At 33.2% G+C, this 26,452-nt stretch overlaps 2 protein-coding genes across 4 annotated transcripts; one reads left to right on the forward strand and one right to left on the reverse strand.

Moving 5' to 3' along the window:
* The first annotated feature begins 27 nt into the window (after window positions 1–27).
* Window positions 28–26,162, forward strand: LOC132732031 (coiled-coil domain-containing protein 138-like). 3 transcript variants are annotated; one of them, XM_060718373.1, is made up of 13 exons: window positions 28–231; window positions 825–868; window positions 2,122–2,325; window positions 6,312–6,385; window positions 8,252–8,383; window positions 11,637–11,756; window positions 14,937–15,146; window positions 21,109–21,252; window positions 21,844–21,966; window positions 22,692–22,908; window positions 23,730–23,854; window positions 24,347–24,537; window positions 25,655–26,162. In XM_060718373.1, exons 1-13 carry the CDS (start codon window positions 212–214, stop codon window positions 25,788–25,790), a joined length of 1,740 nt encoding a protein of 579 aa, XP_060574356.1. In that variant the 5' UTR covers window positions 28–211; the 3' UTR covers window positions 25,791–26,162. The 3 variants fall into 3 exon arrangements, with proteins under 3 accessions (XP_060574356.1, XP_060574357.1, XP_060574358.1); XM_060718374.1 differs by having other exon boundaries at window positions 22,695–22,908; XM_060718375.1 differs by lacking the exon at window positions 28–231 and adding an exon at window positions 556–685.
* Window positions 3,254–5,387, reverse strand: LOC132732036 (uncharacterized). The gene is made up of 2 exons (XM_060718384.1): window positions 5,234–5,387; window positions 3,254–3,871 (listed from the first exon to the last, which is right to left on the reverse strand). Exons 1-2 carry the CDS (start codon window positions 5,289–5,291, stop codon window positions 3,297–3,299), a joined length of 633 nt encoding a protein of 210 aa, XP_060574367.1. The 5' UTR covers window positions 5,292–5,387; the 3' UTR covers window positions 3,254–3,296.
* Window positions 26,163–26,452: the final 290 nt, after the last annotated feature.

Genomic DNA, 26,452 nt, shown 5'->3' on the forward strand with positions numbered 1-26,452 from the left:
AATACAGATTAAATGAAAACGTCTGCTTGCATTGAATGAATTGTTTGATCATGTGACTTGGCTCCAAATACAAAATGGAGAATGAACAGTCAAATATGAAAATTTTGAAGTAACTTCATTATACTGCTTATGCAGATGTCATAAAAACTTTATTTGTTTCGAAGTGAGAGACGAAAAGTATTTATTTACCACGTGTTATCTAAAGTTCGTAATGTCGAGTCGATTTAAAAGGTGAAAAATGCAATTGACAAGTCTCGACTTGTTTGCTTATTATTTTAACCATAGGGAGCCGGCACAGTGTTTGGATAGCATACAAAATGCTTATTTGAACCTGTGAACACACTAAAAAAACAAAAAAAACCCATCAAATATTATATATAGATATATATCAAATATTATATATAGATATATATAATATTTGATGGTGATTTTTTTTTTTTTTAGTGTGTTCACAGGTTCAAATAAGCATTTTGTATGCTATCCAAACACTGTGCCGGCTCCCTATGATTTTAACAATGTTTAACAGATCAGATTAATCACTTAAATTAGAAATCACGAAAATGTAGAAATCTGACACTAGTGATTTTTCATTGCAACTGTCTATGATGTGTTATCCAGATGTATTAGGGTTTCTTTATTGTGGGACACGCTGCATATGAGAAATACCACAAATTATAAAGCCAGCGTAATGATTTTCAGTTTGTTTATTTGACTACCCTGTTGCCTTTTTTCATAGTATGGTTTATAATGTATTTAAAGCAGTAAGTTCTCCTCAAAGTCAACCAAGAGAACTTTGCTTTATTGTTTTCTTCTTTTCTTTTCAGCAATAAAGTGTTGGGGATGGACTTCTCGGATGACAGTGATATAGGTAAGAATAAAAAAAAGTGGGGAAAAAATTTATAATTTGTTGTTGACAGTTACTACTCTCACAGTCAATTATTATTGATAGGTTCTTCATAACTGATTGTTTAAGATACCTGACTTGATTTTAACTTTTCTATTATACCTGACTTGATTTTAACTTTTCTATTTGCTGTGAATTGCAAGGTAAATCATGCTACTGGTCGGGGACCATCAACCGGACACTTTTTGAACATTTTTCCATACAGATTTCATAATTTTCAACCCAGAGACCTAAAAATTTGACACAGTACAGCTTGGTTATTCTCCTAACTAACAAACTAGTTTGTTTATTTCTGATTGTATTGACACTTACATTTGACGCTCGTCAAGAAGGGTATCATAACTACATAAATTGTCTACACTACAGTACCATGTGTCCGGACAGATATGTGCATGTTGTGATTTAATTCAAATAAAAGCTTGGGTGTTTTGATTTTTGATTTTTAACATGATATACAGTATTTCAGCAACAAATGCTGAAGTTTTGGATATATTCTATTGTTTACTCTGCAAATGATTATAGCTGGTATATGAGGTCAGGCATTGCTTACTTGACCCCCAAATTTCAACCTCAACATTCTTGAAAGAGACATTAAAATATTACCATTTACGGAGGTTGAAATAAATGTATTCACTTAATTATAGAAGAAACATGCATTTACTGTTGATAAAAAAATGACTGACAACCACTGAACAAAATAAATACTAAATTAAGCATTTTCGGGGCCGTCCAGGTTTGGTGGTTGTCCGGTTTTGGTGGTCCCCAACCAGTAGGGACAATATTATTTATATTGAGAAGCTATTGAGGTAACTTGTAAATCCTTGCCCCAGCAATAGGTCTTCTTCCACCTTGAGAGCTGAGATGAACCAAAAGTTTGAGTGGACAACATTTATAAATGAATATCAGAAAAGAATAATCAAATGAATACCATATGCACAAAATTTATGATGAATTTGATATCATTAATTTAAAGTGCTGATACTGTGAACTGGTTTTTATAGGGGACATTTCAGTTTGGGAAAATATGAAAACATGTCTTGCCACACTAAAACGTGAAAGCATGGAATCATGGTAAACAGTGACTTTGTTATCTTTTTTCTCTAATACTTTCACCTTTGCATTAAACCACACTTTTAGCTATGCATAGCAATATGTTGATATTGATATGAATATTTAACCTGGTTTTTCTATTAATTTTTGCTCTGTGTGACCTCTAGACTCTACAGTGACCCCAATTCAACCTCATGAAGATGCAGGTCATGGGCAAATCCTTGATTCTGATTCGCTATCAGATTTTCAAGGTCACATTGAAGAAAGGAGGAGCAAAGGTCGAAGGCTTAAGAAAAAGTCAGACCTCAGTAGAGAGAAGTCTTCTATTGAAACAAAAGAGCAAAGGTCACAAAAGAAAAGCAACCTTCAAGGTAATCAACTAATCATGAACATTTGCTACAACAATACAAGATGTACTTTAAGCCTTTTTTTTTTCAGCAGCTCACCTGAGCACAAAGTGTTCAGAGTTGAGCTATTGTGATTTCAGTGTGTCTGTCATTTAAGTCGCGTCACGACAAAACCAACATAATGCCTTTGTGACCAGCATGGATCCAGACCAGCCTGCGCATCCGTGCAGTCTGATCAGGATCCATGCTGTTCGCTTTCCAACCCTATTACAAGTAGAGAAACTGATAGCGAACAGCATGGATCCTGATCAGACTGTGCGGATGCGCAGGCTAGTCTGGATCCATGCTGGTCGCAAACCCATTATGTTGGTTTTGTTGTGACGCGGCTCATTTGTCCATGTCTGCAATTTTAGGCAACATCTCTTAAACTCCTGGAGAGATTTAACCAAACTTCACTTATGATCCTTAGGTGATCCTCTACAAAAGTTATACTTAAATTGTGCAACTTGGCATTTCCTAGTGGGCCTCTACTAAAGTTTTAAGTCAGGGTAGAATTTTATATTTGTCTCGTCTACAGGCTGAGTAAGAATACATGTGGGTTTGTAATTTTTCTTTAGCAGCAATTCATAGGACTCTTGTAGCTTTCACAGAGAATTATTATCACTTTTAACATTTTGGTACATCGGTCAAGTACTTTTTTCAAGTATGAGTATAAAAGTTATTTTCTGTATCTATAGCAAAATTTTAACATTTGCAGTTCAATATTTTTTCCAAGACCATGAATATTTTTGTGCCTTTCATAGCTGAGTGGTTAAGGTGACTGTTTTTGAGTCTCCTGCCTCTCTCCACTGTTGGTTCAAATCTGCTAGGTACTTTAGATTCTTCAGCTGATATATTTTTGACAGAGTAAAAAATCTTAAAGTGATAGGCTTGGACATAAAGTGAGAAACTGTTTATAGATAACTTTAATGATACAAAGTAAATTAGAAAGTTCATTACATATTTTGCATAAGATACATCATGGAGAATGGATTTCCGGCACCCATTGATCCCATCATAGTCATAGGATGTATATCGAGTCCTCCATCCAGAAACATTAATGACATTGGATTGAACCCAAAACCTCCCATAGGTGCAGCACTCATTCGTTGACCAGACAAAGCTCCAAGAGGTTGCACTGGTGTTGCTGTGCGAGTTGGTACCAGCGCTGAACCCATACCTCCAAAACCTGTGTTCTCTGTCCCAAGTCCCATCCTCCCACCTGTCATACCAGCTAAAGCTCCTTGCTGTTGCATCCATTGATTTCCCCTAGCAATGATATAGTTTCTGAGTGCTTCATGGGTAACAGTACCGTTGCTCCCTGGGGGTCGAACTCCCATCTGCATTGCTAGGTTGACGAGGAAAGGTGTGTACTCGAGCATCTGAGCTATAGTCGTGGGAGGTGCACCTTGTCTGGTTGCAATGGCCATTATTTCTGGTGTAGGTTGAGCATTTGGATGCACTATTTGCCGGACAGCTGACTGTAGTTGCATCATATCTAAAGGCGAGAGCTCAAACATTTGACATTGGGCTGAAAAAGAAAGAATTGTATATTACTGTCTGATATGAACAATTAATTTTACAAATCATCTAAAAGGTTTTGTTGAAGCATCCAGTTATTTTAGAATACTATTACTTCCTCCATACCACTTCACAGGTTTAGACAGTTGAATAAAGTGAGTTCAACAAAGTATTTGATTGTTTTATCCTATACATGGATACATATTCATAACAACAAAATCTTGGTTTTACATGTTTTAGCCTACTGTTTACATGTGCTTCATAAAAATATCTGAAATCTAATGAAGGTTATGTATTTATCACATATTTTTAATTCTTAGACTTAAGGAAAAATTATTGTTTAAGAATATATTGCAAATGCTGTAAAATTTTGAAATAACTTTAATCCATGAGAAAAATTATGAGATATTTTTTTATGTAATGAAAAATCCTATTTTGTAATTTATAAATTGTATGGACAAAATGAAAAATCATGAAAATATGAATATTTTTGGATATATCTCAATCTAATAAGAGTAAAATATGACATATTAAAAGCAAGTGAAACATTATGAGATTTTTTAAATCTAACAAGAAATTATGAGGTATAAATAATTCTAAGTAAATTCATTAGATATATTTTAACTTATTAAAGAAATATGAGATATGTCTTTAATCTAATAAAAATATGACATATATATATATATGTTAATTTCAAATGAAAAAGTTATGCAATATATATAAACCCTTTAAAAAAATGAAACAGTTTTAAAATCTAATGAAAGAACATTAAATTAAATTAAGATTTTTTTTTAATTATGAGATATTTATGATAAATCCTTTGAAAATAAAAAATTAACAACTTTAAAAATAAAAAAAATCAGTTTAGATCTAAGATAAATGAAAAAAAAGCAACATGATATAAGTCAAAATCTAATTAGATATATATGCATCTAAATCTAGTCAAAATCATGAGGCGTGTTTATACCAAATGTAATATTATATTTGTGAGAAATATGTGGAGAAATTATGGTAAAAGTAAAATTTTATTTTATTATAGAGTTATATTTTAGTAAAATTATGAGTTATATTTGAGTAAAATTATGAGTTATATTTCAGTTTAATTATGAGTTATATTTCAGTAAAATTATGAGTTTTATTTTAGTCTTATTTTGCAAATTGTACAAACATTTACAAAGCTGAATTCCTTTTAAGATAACTACCCCCCCCCCCCCCCCCCCCCAAAATGTTTGTTTTTATGGGAAACAAAGCCCCAAAATGTGTATGATATTTTCTCAAACAGCAAGAGAATGAAAAATATATATGTGTATCAAACTTTTAAAGAAAATGAATAAGAAAAAGAAAGAAAAACAAATAAAAATGAATGTTTTACCTGTGAAAATCAGGGAAACGAAAACTGCCACAGAAGTTAAATAATTTTTGACATCCATCTTTTTTTTTGGTGTACGGCTCTACCTTAGATCTTCAGTCAACTGCCTGCACTATGGGAATGAGACGCACATACAGTGGATCTGCCAATTTTTATACCCATAAAGTCATATCTTCTGTAGATATGGTAATTTGTCATGAACACTTGTTCTCTTAATAGGTTGTCACATAATAAAGTAAAATGCTGTATGAAGTGTCATTATTTGACACATTATTTACACAGACTGTGTGCAACCTGCAGACAGTATCAGTCTTATGACAGATGGAATTGACACTTATATATTTTTTAGAAAAAGAAATCAAGAAATAAAGCAAGAAATTTATCTTTACTCACCTTGTGAAATAATAAATCATAGTGAAAATTTTGAGATAGGGTTTTCTAAACTTTAGTGGAGGAAAGGGTGTCACTCTGATCTCATACATGTAACTGAATTGCATGTTTTCATGAATTTTTCATGGCAAATATAGACATTTAATTGTGTGATTTTCCGTTTTCTTTGCCCAACTGATTTTGTAGATGGAAAAGGTTAATGAAATAGCAGAAATTCTTCTCAAAGAGTAGCAATTCTATGTAAGGATTTATGTAATTTTTGAAGAAAAAATTCATTACCTTTGATAAAAAGATATTAATAACTTTCCCGAAACCTATCTAATGGTAGAATTTTACATCACATATAGTAAACTCCCCTTATAACCATGTTCAGAGGACTGCCAAATTTATATTGTTATATCTGGATACCATTATATCTGAGAGACTGTAACCAATTTGAAAATAACAGTCTGGACCGCATCATTATTAGTGATATATCGTTACTAGCAATATCGTTATAAAATTTTAATGGTGTTTACTTTCCTTTGTTTCAAAAGTCATCTGAGTTAGCCACCCTGCTTCGAATGCTGTATTTCTTAGTGAAATTTATTTTATCAGGCAAAGAAATATGAGCCAATTTATTAGTCCTTATTTACATGTATATAGATACAATGCAGTCCTGCTAAATATTGATACCATTCTTTATTCATAGATCCCCCAGATTTAAGCAGAGGAAATCTCAAAGAAATCTACAAGGAATTGGAAGTTATCAGTGAAAAACTCAAGGTTTGGTTTTTTTCTTGTTTTGTGTTACATGTCATTTAGTTAAATCTTTAGTTTCAAAATTGAAGGAATTACAGCAGGGTGAGAGGTTATAAAGAATTTTTTAAACTAAAACTCAGATCTCAGGTATTTGATTGGTCAGAAAACCAGCACAGCATGTATTGACCAATGAAATCATGAGATTTGAGTCAACACTCAGGAAAAATGTTTATAAACCTCAAAGTCTTATTTCATTAAGTCATAAGTCAGTACGCTCAGTGCCTGAAAGCGCAATTGGACCCTCATGAATCTTAAATAACACACAATTATTCAGACATTTTAGAGAGCACCAGTTTAGAACCAATGCTCTATAAGCTTGGTTGCTCATTTGTTTGAAAGAAGTCATAACAAATTTAAACCCACAACAGTGAGTAGAAGGTTTCTGAAATATTAGTTTTCAATGAAATATTTGTTTACAACATCAACTTTTTAAGGAAGGGAACAGTAATCCAAATGATAGAGAGAACAGTTTGAAAGAAAGACTGTTTCCATGGATTATTAATTTCCACTTAATCTTCAGTGAGATATATTAGTTTCCAATAAAATAACAATGTTGAATTATTAGTTCAATGAAATATGAATTTCCATTGAAGTATTAGGTGTTAATGAAATATTGGTTTCAAATATCAGCTTTTAAAAGAAGCAAGGATAATATTCGAATTATAAGTTTGAAGGAAAGGGAAAGAAAATTTCCATTAAATATTCAGAATTTCCAGTTTATTTTCAGTGATACAGTCAACTATCGTTATCTCAACATCAGTTTTCTCGATATTTCGTTATCTCAATGAAATTTTGAAAGTCCGGATTTTCTTCCGTCTTTGGCTATATTGGATATATCTGTTTATCTCTATACTTTTATTTCGACATTTTCAGTATCTCAAAGTACAATTTCAGTCCCAACAGTTATTTTCACACTATTATCCTTTGTTTATCGCGACCAATATTTATTTGTTTGTCCCCTGCAGAGATATGAAAAACACAAACCTAAGAAAGGGCATCTCATAATGATGATAAGCTGTTTTTATCAAAGTTAATCAAATAAGCATGTTGACTGATTTATGTCCAAAATGAGTAAATTTCTTATTAATAAAAGATTTCAACACTATTTAATTCATCATTACTTGAAAATATTTGAAATAGTGAAAATATGGAAACATTATAATTGCAATACAGTATTGTTTCACAACATAAAAAAAACAAACAACGGTCGAACAATCTCGAGAAGAGCCCGATAACTAACCATATCTCGATTGACCACACAGAAAATAGTGTTACAGCTATAGTGGTGTATTACTGAGTAAACCTCACTATATGTATTTATTACTGACTACCGTATAAATTTTTGCCAGTATACATCCGCTAATTTAACTATTTTTTAAAAATATTGCGATAATAGGATCAAGAAAACAAGACATTGAAATATCATACTTAGCTTATTTGACTTTAGGTATGCACATGTTGTTTCTTTCTGGTTCAAACACTAATGCGTTTTTCCCTACATTTCGTTATCTCAATATATTTTGGATGGTCCCAATGACTTCAAGATAACAAGAGTCAACTGTATATGTAGATTTTAAATGAAATATTAATTTTGAACATGAAATATTACTTCAATGAAGTATAAATTTTCAATGAAATATTAGTTTTCAATGAAATATAAGTTTCAAATGAAATATTAGTTTTCAATGAAATATAAGTTTCAAATGAAATATTAGTTTCAATGAAATATGAATTTCCAATGAAATATAAATTTCCAATGAAATATAAATTTCCAATGAAATATATAAATTTCCAATGAAATATTGGTTTACAAATATCAATGTTTTACAGGAGGAGAACAGTATTCTACATGACAGAGAGAACAGCCTGAAGGAGAGAGAAAGAATGTTGTCAATCTCTCAGGAAAATCTGAAAACTGTTGCTGACCTTGAGGTCAAACAGAGAGTCTCAATAATAGAAGAGGTGTGTATTTTTATTAACCCTTAATCTTGTAATGAATTAGTCCAGCTTTGAATTTAGAACAGTTTATTTAATTTTTCTAGGGATTTCAATATCACAATATTGAAATTGAGCTATCAACTGTATGCCATGGATTGCAAACTCATAATAGGTCACATGACTTCTCATAACTTGTTAAAACCATGGTCAATTTTGTTACTACATTTATTTATACTGACAAGTGCATATAAGATTGCAGTAAAACTGTTTTTCAAAAAGTCTTCAAAAATGATGTAAATATACAATTATAGCTCTTGCAGCAGAATATTTTGAGCCCAAACCAAAAAGTTGTTCTAATAAGTTTCTTAAAAAAAGGTATAATGTTTTTGATAGTTGTAAAATCCTATGACCCCAGTAAGGCTCAAACCCCTGCCTCTTGGATTTAGAGGCCGACACTTAACCACCACTGATGACCAGTCAGGCTACCACTATTTCCATGTTGACCTCTATTTCTCTCAGGTTAACCGTTTTAGTTTTCATTTGATAAACTGCCTTGCATTAGAAAGAAAATAATTATAAAAAAAGAACCACTTGAACAATGTACATGTCACATGGTTAAACATTGTAATATATAATGTCAGTAAGCACTCAAAAAACACTGTTATTTTTGAAACTGTTATTTATGGGGTTGTAAGACATACATGCCCCACCAAATCTGTTTAACTTGTTTCATTTTAAGTAGAAATGAGCCGTGTCACGACAAAACCAACATAGTGGGTTTGCGACCAGCATGGATCCAGACCAGCCTGCGCATCTGCGCAGTCTGATCAGGATCCATGCTGTTCGCTTACCAACTCTATTACAAATGGAGAAACTGACAGCGAACAGCATGGATCCTGATCAAACTGCGCGGACGTGCAGGCTGGTCTGGATCCATGCTGGTCGCAAACCCATTATGTTGGTTTTGTCATGACACGGCTCAAATAAACCTGTTAGTGAAAGTTACAAATGTAAAGTAACAAATGTAATGACTAGGTTACTGGTATAGACTGTGGACATCCTATGCACGCATTCTGTTTGGCCAGTTGTACTATTTGTATCCTGTCTTAATTTTCACAGTTCTAACACTGAATTCACTTTCATTGATGGATAGTAAAATTCTGAATTCAGGATTTGAGAAATCATTTTTAGCTAGACTATTCGTAGAATAATCAAACTAATGCAGTCACCCATTTGTCGGCGTGCCTGTGGTTAAGTTTTTTGCGTGTAAGCAATTATCTCCATAACTGCTGAAGGGAATGGATTGAAACTTCACACACTTGTTCTCTGTGATTTTCTAACATGATTGGCTTAAGTTCCATAACTCTGATATGCTTTTTTGCATAATTATGCCCCTTTTTTGACTTAGAAATTCTTGGTAAAGTTTTTGCATGTAAGCTAGTATCTCCATAACTACTAAATGGAATTGATTGAAACTTAATACACTTGTTCTCTGTGATTATCTTACATGATTGACACAAGTCCCAAAACTCTGATTTGCTTTTTTGCATAATTATGCCCCTTTTATGACTTAGAAATTCTTGGTAAAATTTTTGATTGTAAGCTGGTATTTCCATAACAACGAAGGGTTTGTGCTTTTTTGGGACAGTTTTATGCATTCATAATAATAAAGCAGTGATTTACTCAATAAAGCATCTTAATAACAAGCCTTTGTACCTTTTGGGACAATTTTATGTATTCATATAGGTAAGCATTATTATACTCAATGAAACACCGGCTTGACAACTTTTCCTAATAGTCGAGCGTCGCTGTCCTCCAACAGTTCTTGTCTATATTGAGTTACTGTCACACATTTAGTGGGGGAAAGGTTTTATTATTCAGGATTGAATTTAGAGGTTGCAAAGTTGTTTACCGAACGGTCCATTGTGGCTTCTTTGGTTAAAGTACTGGTGAGCAATATTAGGGCCATTATAGATTCCTTGGATTAAGTACAGGGCAGCAATATCAGAGCCATTGTGGCATATTTTTTTTATATTGAATGTGAGCAATATAAGAGTCATTGTGGTATTTATTGTTAAAGTTTAGTTGAACAATATAAGGGCCATTGTGACTTTCTTGATAAGTGTAGGTCAATATTTTGACTGTTATTACTTCCTTCTTCAATAAAAATTGAATGCTCATTTTTTATGAAATCTATATGGTCATTAACCAAGACATGACCTGATATGAATGTTATAATTTATGGGTCTATGTTGTTTTAACTAAGTACATACGTACTTGTATTTATTTGAACCATAAAGGCCAGTTTTTGTCAGTAACTTATAAAATAAATGCGGTCAGCATGGGTTATGACAAGGTGTCTCCATTTTTGATACTTCATACGTGCATTATAAAAATGAATGTAATTTGTTTTATAGAAGATACCAGTCCACTTTTGTTTCAGCAATTTTAAGAATAGGCTAGGGTCCTTTAACTAGTAAGCATTTACAAATTTAATTTAGTCACTAGTGAAATATTTAGTGCTTGAAATCTGTTTTATAAGAAGTTTATATACATTGTTTTACAAGTTTTTATTTAATACTTAATACATGAAAAACATTACAATATGAGCTATAACATATTTACATATCAAGCTATACAGGCATATAATTATTATTAACAAGCATAGACATATCTTGCATTTTTTATATGAGGGAGATACATTTTGTATTCCATATGCTTTATATCAAATAAAATAACACTACCAATACATACTTTATTATAGAGATCCGTCATGAATACAGATTATGTCATGAACTTTACATTTGTATGTAAAAGTTTCCTGTATTAAATTATTGTTTAAAAAAAAAACATTAAAAGTACCGGTCACAGATCTTTACAACAAGGTATCAATTCTAATTAATACATCAGATTGCATATCTATTATCAAATTGTATAGTAACCCCTTAAGGTGATACATAGATACACATGTATCTTATAAAATTTTGCAGCTACTTTGTTATTGTGATGTTCAAACACATTTGAGCCGCGTCATGACAAAACCAACATAATGGGTTTGCCACCAGAATGGATCCACACAAGCCTGCGCCTCCGCACAGTCTTATCAGGATCCATTGTGTTCGCTTACCAACTCTATTACAAGAAGAGAAACTGATAGCGAACAGCATGGATCCTGATCAGACTGCGGGGATGCGCAGGCTGGTCTGAATCCATGCTGTTCTCAAACACACTATGTTGGTTTTGTCATGACGCGGCTAATTTATGTTTCATTATTCAGAAATACAAGGCAGAGTTAATGAAGATAGAGCTGGCATTGAAAGAGAAGACAAAAGAGAACAAGAGATTGAAAGATAATTTTGAGACCTTGAAGCTAGCCAATGATGCTCAGAGAAAAGAGGTAACTTACAGGTTTATATTAACATACAGGTTTATATTAACATACAGGTTTAAATGGAAATTGCATTGCTTGTCAGGTCAATATATCATCACCTAAGTGCAGTAACGGGTTAAATTTAATAGCAGTTAACCAATTATTGCGCTAAGGTGATGATATAGCATTGTACTTTCACTGGTGAATAACACTGAAACAGCTTGGTTATTACATAAATATGATATAAATGTAAGTGCATGTGTCCTTGCACTATGTTTTGACATGTAGAAAAATTAAATCCTTCAAAGATAAGTAGTTCTTTCAGAGCACAAAAATGCTGTTAATTGAGCTTTTTTGATAGTTATGTATCTGTTGTTTTTAATTGTTCAACAATTTCTTTAAACACCATCACTTAAATCACAAGGCTGATTTTTACCAAACTTCACATTGAATGATCTATAGGTTTCTTTTTTAATTTTTTGTTTATATAAATGGTTCAAGTCTGAGGCGTAAGTAGGTCAAAAAAAGCTAAAAAATAGATGTTAAGAATACAATTTTGACATCTTTTCCTCAGAAACAACAATGCCCAGTGCTTTGATATTAAGCATATAGCATCACTTTATGGACCTCAACAAAAGTTATAAATCATGCCCCTTTGGTTAGAATTGGTCCAGCCCCCGTGGTCGCTTAGTTTAAATTAACTTTGTACTAGTTCATGTGTTACTAGAAAAAAGGAGTAACATTTGGAAAATTATGTATGGTTAGCATCGGAAATTACTTTTCTGATACATGATCTATATAAATGAATCTTGAAAACATTAACAGATATATAGAAAAAATTGCAAATTTAGTACAACCTTAGTACAGTATCCCCTCTCCCTGCAGAGAAATCAACTCTGTACAACAACATAATCATCTTATATCCCTCAGTAAGACTTCACAGAGAATAAAACTCGCCCTAAAGTCACTCCTTTCAGTAGGGTTTCCCAAAAGGTGGCACTCTAAAGTCCTTGTACTGTACCCTTTTAATTAATCATGGCTACTGAAAAAGTGTTATCTTTAACAAAATTTATGTGATCACCTGCCCTGAATAATGTACAGAGATTTACTAATGTATTTACCCCACCTGTAAAACTTGCCATTTCTGTGGTTCAAGTGAATAATAAATTATTCATGTGAAGAAGAAAATAAAATTTAAAGCAATCATTGCAAAATATAAAGTTATTTTGACTTTATCTTTGCACTCATCATTTATACTTAAACGGCCATAATTTCATTTTAAACCCAACTTAAAAGGGGAAATGAAAACAAACTATAATTTCATTTTAAAAGGAGGTAATAAATGAATCACTATTTTATGAAGTACATGCTAATAGGGATATACTTACTCTCCTGTAAATATAAAACAGAATAGCTGACAAAGGGAAAACATTTCCACTTAAACTTATTGAAATCTTGGTATTAATTTGATTAATACATATGACAGGATATTTTGACAGTTTGACATGAAAGCTGTTGGTCATTACAACCTAATGTCACCACCACACATGCAATACAAGATGAGATGTAGTTAATACTGTAAGATTATGTCATCAGACTAATGTATTTGAAAGTTAGAAAACATTGAGACCTGGGGATTTATAGACATAAAGATATTTCTAAACAAGTGACAACTCACTCACATGAAAAAACAACAAACAAAGTACCCTGATAGGGTTCAAAGCCATAGCCATGAGGGGCAAGTGATTTATTGAATCAGGAGGGACCTTGAACTTAATTTGTTTTGTTTTTTAATCTGGTTAAATTCTAAGTTTGTGTATTTACTATATCCTTTACAAATTTCTCTATACAGTATCAGACTCTCTCCTAGATATAATTTTGTAAATTTTTGTTAATTTTATATTTTGTTTCTTTGAAATTTTGTCAGCTTAGATATAACCACAAACAAAACAGCCAAGTAGTGACAATGTTTAGATGACTTATACATGCATGATTATGTCTCTGTTCCATACCTTATAGATTTAACTTTTTAGCGGATCAATCAATTTGATGCATTTTAGTCACACTTGTGCTTTCAGTACTTTGATTGCCAACAAATATATTGTCACTGAAAAATCTTGCGTATGTGAGATATATGCTTCCACAGCATTTAATCGATTGATTTACTTATTAATGATAATGAAAATGTTATGTCATGTAAATGTTGATTTACTTATTAATGATAATGAAAATGTTATGTCATGTAAATGTTGATTTACTTATTAATGATAATGAAAATGTTGTGTCATGTAAATGTTGATTTACTTATTAATAATGAAAATGTTGTGTCATGTAAATGATGATTTACTTATTAATGATAATGAAAATTTTGTGTCATGTAAATTATGATTTACTTATTAATGATAATGAAAATGTTGTGTCATGTAAATGATGATTTACTAACTAATGATAATGAAAATGTTGTGTCATGTAAATGTTGATTAACTTATTAATGATAATGAAAATGTTGTGCCATGTAAATGTTGATTTACTTATTAATGATAATGAAAATGTTGTGTCATGTAAATGATGATTTACTAACTTATGATAATGGAAATGTTGATATAATTGTACAACATATTTAATTTTCAGTAATTAAAAAAATTGTTTTATGAGATGATGGAAGAGTATACTAATTTGATAGGTTAGATATGTCTTTAATATGATAGACTAGTTTAGTTCAACCATTAAAAATTTTGGTCATAGTGTTTGGAAATTTGGACTGACCATTGATAACAAGTTTAACATCAAAAGTATGTCTGTACCAATGTGTTTGCTTGCTGGTGACATCTTCACAATTAAGACACAGCAGGTGGTCTCAAAATCAAATACAGATTAGTTGCCTATCTGAAAAGTTGTATACTATCTCATTTAAAGTGCTCTGCATTTGAGACAGATTGACCGGTCTTCACATGTTCCTACTTATTCACATATAATACAGGTAGATAAACTTGTAATGATGGTTATGACCACTTTTTTATACCATACAAATTATTATTACCCATTAAACATTCTGTGAGCTGGTGACTAGGTTAAAGAGACGCAAAAAAAAAAAGAAAAGAAAAGAGTTATGACAAAATTTGTGAACAAGCTATTCAATCAAGCATTAAAGAGAAAAGGTTGTAAAGGAGGAGTAACTTATAATAACTGTTTTCGTTTTTGTTACAGCTAGAAGCTTTGAAAGGTCAGCATGAAAAATTAGAGAAGCAGTCATTAAGTGTCCAGGCCCGACTTACAAACTTACAGAGAAAGCAAGATTTTGTTCAACGGCAACGTGAAGCTGACCTGTCACTCCCTATGGCTGTACCTAAGTCCAAACCCCAGCCAGACTATCCGACTGAGGATAAGGATAGGCCAAAGTCAACTAAAACACAAAAGGTACACATGTTAAATTTGTTTACTATTTTTCAATTCTTTTTAAAAATGATATCTCCCCCCCCAAACACACACACAACATGATTAAACAGTAACTTAATTATGTTGTTTTGTTTGATTGATTTTTAGCTCACCTGTCACAAAGTGACAGGGTGAGCTTTTGTGATCGCTTTTCGTCCGGCGTCCGTCCGTCCGTCCGTCCGTTCGTCCGTCCGGGCGTCCGTCGTCCGTCCGTAAACTTTTGCTTTAAATGACATCTCCTCATAAACCACTGAGCCAATTTCATCCAAAACTTCACAGGAATGTTCCTTTGGTGGTCACCTTTTAAAAATTGTTCAAAGAATTTAATTCCATGCAGAACTCTGGTTGCCATGGCAACCCGAAAGAAAAAATCTTTAAATATCTTCTTTTAAACAACCCTAAGAGCTAGAGCTTAGATATTTGGCATGAAAACATCTTCTAATGAGTGTCTACCAAGTTTGTTCAAATAAAAGCCCTGGGGTTAAAATTGGCCCCGCCCCGGGGGGTCATTGATTTTCCCTATATGCATATAGTAAAAACTTAAAGAATCTTCTTTTAAAGAACCGTAAGACTAGAGCTAAGATATTTGGCATGGAACATCTTCTAGTGAGTGTCTACCAAGTTTGTTCAAATAAAAGCCCTGGGGTCAAAATTGGCCCCGCCCCAGGGGGTCATTGATTTTCCCTATATGCATATAGTAAAAACTTAAAAAATCTTCTTTTAATGAACTTTAAGAGCTAGAGCTTAGATATTTGGCATGAAACATCTTCTAGTGAATGGTCTACCAAGTTTGTTCAAATAAAAGCCCAGGGGTCAAAATTGGCCCAGCCCCAGGGGGTCATTGATTTTCCCTATATGCATATAGTAAAAACTTAAAAAATTTCTTTTAAAGAACCCAAAGAGCTAGAGCTAAGATATTTGGCATGAAACATCTTCTAGTGAATGTCTACCCAAGTTTGTTCAAATATAAAGCCTGGGGTCAAAATTGGCCCCGCCCTGGGGGGTCATTGATTTTCCCTATATGCATATAGTAAAAACTTAAAAAATCTTCTTTTAATGAACTTTAAGAGCTAGAAGCTTAGATATTTGGCATGAAACATCTTCTAGTGAATGTTCTACCAAGTTTGTTCAAATAAAAGCCCTGGGGTCAAAATTGGGCCCCGCCCTTGGGGGTCATTGATTTTCCTATATGCATATAGTAAAAAACTTAAAAAAATCTTTTTTAAAGAACCGTCACAGCTAGAGCTTAGATATTTGGCATAAAAACATCTTTCTAGTGAATGTCTACCAAGTTTGTTCAAATAAAAGCCTGGGTCAAAATTGGCCCCGCCCCAGGGGGTCATTGTTTTTTCCTATATGCATATTAGTAAAAAGTTAAAAAAATCTTCTTTTAAAGAACTGTAAGAGCTAGAGCTTAGATATTTGGCATGAAACATCTTCTAGTGAATTGTCTACCAAGTTTGTTCAAATAAAAAGCCCTGGGGTCCAAATTGGCCCTGCCCCAGGTGGGTCATTTATTTTCCCTATATGCATATAGTAAAAACTTAAAAAATCTTCTTTTCAAAAGAACCGAAAGCGCTAGAGCTAAGATATTTGGCATGAAACATCTTCTAGTGAATGTCTACCAAGTTTTGTTCAAATAAAAGCCCTGGGGTCTAAAATTGGGCCCGGCCCGGGGGGTCATTGATTTGCCCTATATGCATATAGTAAAAACTTAAAAAATCTTCTTTTAAAGAACCGTAAGAGCTAGAGCTTAGATATTTGGCATGAAACATCTTCTAGTGAATGTCTACCAAGTTTGTTCAAATAAAAGCCCTGGGGTCAAAATTGGCCCCGCCCCAGGGGGTCATTGATTTTCCCTATATGCATATAGTAAAAACTTAAAAATCTTCTTTTAAAGAACCCAAAGAGCAACTATATGTGTATAATAAATACTTAAAAAATCTTCTTTTAAAAAACCTAATGAGCTAGAACTTAGATGTTTTGCATGAAACATCTTCTTATGGGTGTCTACCAAGTCTGTTCAAATAAACAAATAAAAGCCCTTGGGTAAAAATTGGGCCGGGGGGGGGGGGGCTATATACAGGTGAGCGACCTCAGGGCCATCATGGCCCTCTTGTTTTTGTAGTGCTGAGGTATGGTACATGTATTCTGAGGGTCTCTGAATTGAGTCTTAGTAAGGCTGCATTTTTTTTCTGACCCTAGTTGTGATATTAATTTAAGTCAATATTGTATTAATTTAATTATTGTCCAGATTTTTACTTTATTTTTGATAAGACATTGTAACAGTACAACTTCTTAATTTGACCTTTTTAGCTCACCTGTCACAAAGTGAAAGGGTGAGCTTTTGTGATCGCTTTTCGTCCGTCGTCCGTCCATCCGTAAACTTTTGCTGTAAATGACATCTCCTCATAAACCACTGAGCCAATTTCATCCAAACTTCACAGGAATGTTCCTTTGGTGGTCACCTTTAAAAATTGTTCAAAGAATTTAATTCCATGCAGAACTCTGGTTGCCATGGCAACCAAAAGAAAAAACTTTAAATATCTTCTTTTAAAAAACCATAAGAGCTAGAGCTTAGATATTTGGCATGAAATATCTTCTAGTGAGTGTCTACCAAGTTTGTTCAAATAAAAGCCCTGGGGTTAAAATTGGCCCCGCCGCAGGGGGTCATTGATTTTCCCTATATGCATATAGTAAAAACTTAAAAAATCTTCTTTTAAAGAACCGTAAGAGCTAGAGCTTAGATATTTGGCATGAAACATCTTCTAGTGAATGTCTACCAAGTTTGTTCAAATAAAAGCCCTGGGGTCAAAATTGGCCTCGCCCCAGGGGGTCATTGATTTTCCCTATATGCATAAAGTAAAAACTTAAAAATCTTCTTTTAAAGAACCCAAAGAGCTAGAGCTAAGATATTAAGCATGAAACATCTTCTAGTGAGTGTCTACCAAGTTTGTTCAAATTAAAGCCCTGGGGTCAAAATTGGCCCCGCCCCGGGGTCATTTGATTTTCCCTATATGCGTATAGTAAAAACATAAAAAATTTCTTTTTAAAGAACCCAAATTAGCTAGAGCTAAGATATTTAGCATGAGACATGCTCTAATAGGTGTCTACCAAGTTTGTTCAAATAAAAGCCCTGGGGTCAAAACTGGCCCCGCCCCGGGGGTCATTTGATTTCCTTATATGTGTATAGCAAAAACTTAAAAATCTTCTTTGAAAAAACCCAAAATAGCTAGAGTTTAGATATTAAGCATGAAACATCTTTAAGTAAATATCTACAAAGTTTGTTCAAATAAAAGCCCGGGGGTCAAAACTGGCCCTGCCCGAGGGTGTTCATTGTTTTTAACTATATGTGTATAATAAATTACTTAAAAAATCTTCTTTTAAAAAACCTAATGAGCTAGAACTTAGATGTTTTGCATGAAACATCTTCTTATGGGTGTCTACAAGTCTGTTCAAATTAAACAAATAAAAGCCCTTGGGTAAAAATTGGGCCGGGGGGGGGGGGGGGCTATTACAGGTGAGCGACCTCAGGGCCATCATGGCCCTCTTGTTTTTGTAGTGCTGAGGTATGGTACATGTATTCTGAGGGTCTCTGAATTGAGTCTTAGTAAGGCTTTTTTTTCTGACCCTAGTTGTGATATTAATTTAAGTCAATATTGTATTAATTTAATTATTGTCCAGATTTTTACTTTATTTTTTGATAAGACATTGTAACAGTACAACTTCTTAATTTGACCTTTTTAGCTCACCTGTCACAAAGTGAAAGGGTGAGCTTTTGTGATCGCTTTTCGTCCGTCGTCCGTCCATCCGTAAACTTTTGCTGTAAATGACATCTCCTCATAAACCACCTGAGCCAATTTCATCCAAACTTCACAGGAATGTTCCTTTGGTGGTCACCTTTTAAAAATTGTTCAAAGAATTTAATTCCATGCAGAACTCTGGTTGCCATGGCAACCAAAAGAAAAAACTTTAAATATCTTCTTTTAAAAAACCATAAGAGCTAGAGCTTAGATATTTGGCATGAAATATCTTCTAGTGAGTGTCTACCAAGTTTGTTCAAATAAAAGCCCTGGGTTAAAATTGGGCCCCGCCGCAGGGGGTCATTGATTTTCCCTATATGCATATAGTAAAAAACTTAAAAAATCTTCTTTTTAAAGAACCGTAAGAGCTAGAGCTTAGATATTTGGCATGAAACATCTTCTAGTGAATGTCTACCAAGTTTGTTCAAATAAAAAGCCCTGGGGTCAAAATTGGCCTCGCCCCAGGGGGTCATTGATTTTCCCTATATGCATATAGTAAAAACTTTAAAATCTTCTTTTAAAGAACCCAAAGAGCTAGAGCTAAGATATTAAGCATGAAACATCTTCTAGTGAGTGTCTACCAAGTTTGTTCAAATTAAAGCCCTGGGGTCAAAATTGGCCCCGCCCCGGGGTCATTGATTTTCCCTATATGCGTATAGTAAAAACTTAAAAAATCTTCTTTTTAAGAACCATAAGAGCTAGAGCTTAGATATTTGGCATGAAACATCTTCTAGTGAGTGTCTACCAAGTTTGTTCAAATAAAAACCCTGGGGTCAAAATTGACCCCGCCCCAGGGGGTCATAGATTTTCCCTATATGCATATAGTAAAAACTTAAAAATTCTTCTTTTAAAGAACCCAAAGAGCTAGAGCAAAGATATTTAGCATGAAACATCTTCTAATGATTGTCTACCAAGTTTGTTCAAATAAAAGCCCTGGGGTCAAAATTGGCCCCGCCCCAGGTGGTCATTGATTTTCCCTATATGCATATAGTAAAAACTTAAAAGATCTTCTTTTAAAGAACTCAAAGAGCTAGAGCTAAGATATTTAGCATGAAACATGTTCTAATGGGTGTCTACCAAGTATGTTCAAATAAAAGCCCTGGGGTCAAAACTGGCCCTGCCCCAGGGGTGTCATTGTTTTTAACTATATGTGTATAGTAAAAACTTTAAAAATCTTCTTTTAAAAAAGCCAATGAGCTAGAACTTAAATGTTTAGCATGAAACATCTTCTTATGGGTGTCTACCAAGTCTGTTCAAATAAACAAATAAAAGCCCTTGGGTAAAAAATTGGCCCGGGGGGGGGGGGGGGGCCTATATACAGGTGAGCGACCTCAGGGCCATCATGGCCCTCTTGTTTAAAATAATAGTCCTTGACTTTTTGAAAAAAATCTTTTGAATTTTAGCCAAGCATTATAATAAAATGATATGAAAAAATGTACTTCTACATTGGCCAAATTAATGCCTCAAATGTTAACTTAACGGTCAATGGTATATTGACCACCATAAGTAAGTTAAGTCAAACTGGGTCATACTAATATCATGCTTGTGTAAATTCTCGGTTTTAAGGTGGCATTTTACTATTCTTGCATAGATAGTTATGTATATATATAAATATAGATAAATATAGATATGTATGCATGTGTGTGTTTGTGTGCGTGTGTGTGTGTTATATTTAATGAAAGGTAGGTCACTATACAGCTGCCATTGAGACCTACTAAATACATTAACCCAAGACAATATGACTGCTGTATGATGTTTATATAGCAATTAAATTGTATATAATATTGCATGTTTTTAAGGGTTCTTTTCATTGGATAATTGTGATGTTATAAAAATGACTCGTGTTAATCTTTGAAGAAATGTCATTTTATTCTCCAATAAAAGAAAGTTTGGTGTATTATAAATTGGTTATAAAGATTCTTCAAAGGTTCAATGTATTATCCTTAATTAACATTTGATTTCAATTATATGACCCTTGCCTAGTGGCTTGGGTCACATATACAAACAGCTATTTATATAGGGCCTATATAACCTGTCAAGAAATTTTATAACTAATAATATAATTTATAAATGTATATAATACAATTTTTTATTGTAACATACAGATTATAGACCTTTAAATTCTGTTGTTTTATAACTAGTTACCAGTTACCACATATGAAGTGATGTCTACTCTACTAGATTGGGTTTCTGATTCTCAGTTACGATATACAACTATAGACAATATACTGAAACCTGTTGACCGAGTGGCAACACAAGAATTCTTGCAGGAAAAAGTCATTAAGGTATGTAAATGTATAGAGCAATTATTAATAAATGATTATTTCTTAATTTTCATAGGAACAATTTAAAAGTAATTGCATAGCAAAAGTACAAAAATGCAAGTCTATCAGAACAGGTCACAATGCCATTTCATGGCAATAGGTCGTAATGACATTCCCTAGCAATAGATTAAAATATCCTTAGCAACTGAAATTAAATAAATTTTGTATGAACTTAATTACAAAAACATTGCATGGCAACAGTTGACAAAGCCATTCCATGATAAATCCTTATCTGGACAAAATCATTCACCAGTTTTAGGGATAATTACTGACTTATTATTGAACAGTGCAGATCACAGATCATGATCAATTGGAATAGCTGATCTTGATCTCCACTGGTCACATGGTTGTGATCTTTTGCCGCCAACAAGGTAAGGACTAAAATTTAAAATCTGTAAAATAGAATTAAGCCTTTCAAATATGCTCACCTAACATGCAGACAGATTATACTTTACACTATACTATGTATAATACTGGAATCATAGACCAGTCATTGTCAATGCAAGCATGCCATTATTGATGTGATGAAAGAAATTGATTTATTGTTAACAGATTTTACCAGCCCTTGTAGAGATGTTGAAGGAGTTCCCAGGACACAACCTGAAGTTATGTCTGCCATGTTTACAGTTCACATACTGGGCTCTCGTACATGTAGAACAAAGTCAAGGTCAACAGGTTTGAAAATTGTATTCTCATATTTTTAGTGTAGCTTATACCCTGAATCTGCTGAATTTGTGTAATAGATTTGTTCTGCTTTGAATTTGGACTAGTTCATTTGAAAATTAACCCTTAACCTGCTGAATTTCTTAAATGGACTTTTCCAATTTCCATTTTGGAACAGTCCATTATCAGTTTTTAAGGGATATGAAAGTGAGAATTAGAACTTGGCCAGCCAATAGTATAGAGCCTGGTCAGACTGCACGGCTAAAGCTGTGTTTAGAGCAATGAGTTTGTACTACTTTGTATATAAAAAGCTTCAGGGAGGTAATAAATGAAAAAAATATTTATCTTAATGTAGCATTTTGATATTTAACTATATTTGCTGTTTATAGTAGGGGAATGGGTATAATAATTCATATTTAGGAGTAAAGGTTTAATGTTATCTTATTTGTCAATTCCTTTCTATTTAAATCATCTACAAACCAACATTAGTGTTGTTTAAAGTCCACATATTAATTATTTTACAATAACGGTTAACTCTCAGTGCCTAAAAGGGTGGATGGAAACTCATTAAGCCTAGATTACAAATTTAAATGTACTCATCAGGGTGCCGTTTCTCGTACACCTGGTCATAGCTAAGATGAGGTTTTTGACATGACCTGATTAAAAATGTATTTTTCAATATTTCCTTATCATTTTGCATTGCATCTTGGGATAAAAAAGGACTGTTGAAATTTCAGCAGAAGTCAAATCTTTCTTCGACATTTCGGAGGCTTGGAGAGGAATTGTACCGGTCCAAGACAGTACGTTTCTACGATACGGATCCCTACACAATCACCGACGTCACAACATCTCCAGTGAAAACTGAGAAAAACCGAGAAGGAATATACTTCAGAAGTTCAAATATGCATGTTCGATTGTTGTCATCACTGATAATCTTACGTACACTGTCTCAAGGTATTTACTAAATTTACCCTCTCCTTTAAACCCATTTAATTTTAGCAATGATACTTATTGGCCTACTGTTCTCAAGGTATCCCTATACTACCATATATTCATCATTTCCTTTACCATGTTGAAGGCTAGCAGCAATACTTACTTATTCATGTCACCAAACACAGACTTGGGGTGTGTCTGTGCATCTATGCTCAAATATATATGCCAACATTTACAAAAAATTAGGAGCATACTGTGATTGGATGAAGTATATAATATGCCATCATGATAGGCAAATTATGCAGGGGCAAAGTGTCCTATGAATACACTTTTTTTAGCTCAACTTTTCAAAGAAAAGGAAGAGCTTTTGTGCCAAAACTATGGAACGAAATGAAACTTCACACGCTTATTTGAAAGCATAACAGGAGGTCCCTGTTCAAGGTCCATAACTTAAACATGGATTTTTTTACAGAATTATGGCCCTTCTTGAACTTGATGATCATCCAAAAATTCTTTTCCAGGTTCTTGTTTTACTATCAAGCACTGAGAATTGTCCTACCAACAGCTCTTGTTAGTTTAATACTAAAATCTTCTAACTTGCAAATGGGGTGTTCTAAAAATTTAAGCAATGTCAGTTGGGAGGCATTCCTGTTGTTAATCATATTTGTAAGAAACATGCATGTATGACAGATTGTCATCCATATTTTTCATCAAAGTTATAATTTATTGTTAAAAAAAGTACATACAGTGTATTTGAAACCATTTTGTCCTAGATAAAAATCATTTTACTGTATAAGCAGCAAATTTTCATGAAATATTTAGTGTAAGCATTTTTTTTTCAGTTGATTTGTTAGCCCATGTGTTTGATGTATTGAAAGCTGATTTAAAGTCAGATGTGGCAAAAGAATTATTTCTGTACTACCAGGGCACCACTGTTGCCTTACAGTTCCTAAAACCTGTAAATAAAGTGAGTACTAGTACTTTTCTTGATGAATTTGACATTTTCTTTCTGGATAACCAGTTATTACTTGAAGATGTAAAGTGTTACATGTATATAGGGAAGTCAAAGACCTCTGAGCTTTGGCTTGCCCCATAAAAGACTACATGTGTATATTTAAAATGAAATCAAATAAAAAACAGTTAAAAAATACATAGATTTCTTTTATTGAAATTTTCAGTGTCATTTCTAGCTCGGCACTAACTCAATGAAAATTGGAAGGGTATTCTGATAACAGTACATTCTTAACTTTTGCAGCTTAAGAATAATTGTCGAGGTGTTCCAATTGAAAATGAAAGCAGTGCATGAAATTCTGAATGACAACTTCAAATCGAAAAATGTAAAATAAAAAATGAAATTTTTTTTTAATCTGACTTTCTCGTTCATAGGCTTTTGCCTACTTTCATACTATAAATATAAATTGTAAAAGAAGGAAAGGAAACTTTAATTTCATTATTTCAGCCATTTATGTCACCAGCTATGGATATATTCCTGCAAATGTCAACAGATTCTCCCTTTCTCCCTCCATTTCTGGAGAGCTGTAGTAATGAAACTTGGTTCCGTACTGTTGCCATGGTTCTCAGGGCTCCAAGACAGGATATGAAGCTTCTAGAGAGATTGAGCATAGTCCTTCAGAAGCTTTCAAAAGTCAGGTGAGTCATCATGATTCTTAATCTCAAGCTTCTAGAGACATTGAGCATAGTCTTTCAGAAGCTTTCAAAAGTAAGATGAGTCATCATTTTCTTCTAGAGAGATTGAGCATAGTCCTTTAGAAGCTTTCAAAAGTAAGGTGAGTCATCATTTTTCTTTATCTCAAGCTTCTAGAGAGATTGAGCATAGTCTTTCAGAAGCTTTCAAAAGTAAGGTGAGTAATCATTATCTTCTAGAGAGTTTGAGCATAGTCCTTCAGAAGCTTTCAAAAGTAAGGTGAGTCATCATTTTTCTTTATCTCAAGCTTCTAGAGAGATTGAGCATAGTCTTTCAGAAGCTTTCAAAAGTAAGATGAGTCATCATTTTCTTCTAGAGAGATTGAGCATAGTCCTTTAGAAGCTTTCAAAAGTAAGGTGAGTCATCATTTTTCTTTATGTCAAGCTTCTAGAGAGATTGAGCATAGTCTTTCAGAAGCTTTCAAAAGTAAGGTGAGTCATCATTTTCTTCTAGAGAGATTGAGCATAGTCCTTCAGAAGCTTTCAAAAGCAAGGTGAGTCATCATTTTTCTTTATCTCAAGCTTCTAGAGAGATTGAGCATAGTCTTTCAGAAGCTTTCAAAAGTAAGGTGAGTAATCATTTTCTTCTAGAGAGATTGAGCATAGTCCTTCAGAAGCTTTCAAAAGTAAGGTGAGTCATCATTTTTCTTTATCTCAAGCTTCTAGAGAGATTGAGCTTAGTCTTTTAGAAGCTTTCAAAAGTATGAAGAGTCATCATACTTTTTCATGCAAAAACTGATTATTGTAATTCAGGAGCTAAATTCATCACATTTTAGGGTTTATCTTAGTGAAAAAATATGAGACCTTTTATATTTTACCATACATGTTTTTGTTGACTATGCAAATAAATTATTATAAAGTATTTCATATTTTCTATACTACAATGATGTTAGTTTATTTTGTCATAAACCAAGAGACTCGCCTTTCCAGCAAGTTCTATAACATAAGTTTATGCACTCACTTAAATTTTAAGCAAGCTTTCATCCAAACTGTTTACTGTCTTTTTATTAATATTTCCTGAAAGATCGTTTTTTGACATGCATATTTTGTTCTTTTTTATCAGGACAAACAAAAGATTCTTTGAAGTTTACACAATTACTGGAATTATACAGGAACTGTTAAGAGGATGCTCCAATGACCAAGCTTTCCTGGCTCTCAATTTAAAGTCAATTCTATACAATCTCAATTCTGGAACTTGATGATGAAACTATGGAAGTTGGATTTGATTGGACATTTACATTTAGCCTATTTATAGATACATTGACATGTGACTATGGAAGTTGGATCTGATTGGACATTTGCATTCAGTGTATTTATAGATACTTTGACATGTGACTACGGATGTTGGATCTGATTGGACATTTTCATTCTGTCTACATGGTCTATTTATAGGTACATTTACATGTGATTATGGATATCAGATATGATTGGACATTTTGCATTCCATTCTATTTATAGACAGTATCTGTGATTTATTAGAAACTGTAGCTTCTGGGTGACTGTTCAGCCCAGTTGTCAAATTCTTATACATGTATTATGCTGCTAGAAAATAAATTGTCTTTCTTGTAATGTACTTAATGCCGTTATTTATGAAACTCACAAGACAAATGAAATTTTTAGTGTGTAAAGATCCCCCAAATTTACATTATTTTTGATGTTTTCACTGTAGACGATACTAGTGGCCTAGTGATTGACATACCCTGGGAATGTGGGTTTGAGCCATAGTATGCACACAACCATGCTCCATCATATGACAACAGTAATTGGTAGCTCCAGAAAGCTTATACAAAAGCTGCAAAAAGTAAATTCCAATCAAGCTTTAATGAATATGTTTGAAGTAATTGTTTCAAACTTGTAACAG

Source organism: Ruditapes philippinarum, unplaced genomic scaffold (genome assembly GCF_026571515.1).
Source record: "Ruditapes philippinarum isolate M1 unplaced genomic scaffold, ASM2657151v2 ctg305_1_1_1_1, whole genome shotgun sequence".
In the NCBI taxonomy this organism is placed as follows: domain Eukaryota; kingdom Metazoa; phylum Mollusca; class Bivalvia; order Venerida; family Veneridae; genus Ruditapes; species Ruditapes philippinarum.

Excerpts from the sequence above, each read along its gene's own strand:
- LOC132732036 (XM_060718384.1), bottom strand. The coding sequence starts at position 5,291 with ATGGATGTCAAAAATTATTTAACTTCTGTGGCAGTTTTCGTTTCCCTG. Across the intron at positions 3,872-5,233 it reads CGTTTCCCTGATTTTCACAG|CCCAATGTCAAATGTTTGAG; the intron begins GTAAAACATTCA and ends TTTCTTTTTCAG.
- LOC132732031 (XM_060718373.1), top strand. The coding sequence starts at position 212 with ATGTCGAGTCGATTTAAAAG. Across the intron at positions 11,757-14,936 it reads ATGATGCTCAGAGAAAAGAG|CTAGAAGCTTTGAAAGGTCA; the intron begins GTAACTTACAGG and ends TTTTTGTTACAG. Across the intron at positions 23,855-24,346 it reads TCCTAAAACCTGTAAATAAA|CCATTTATGTCACCAGCTAT; the intron begins GTGAGTACTAGT and ends TCATTATTTCAG.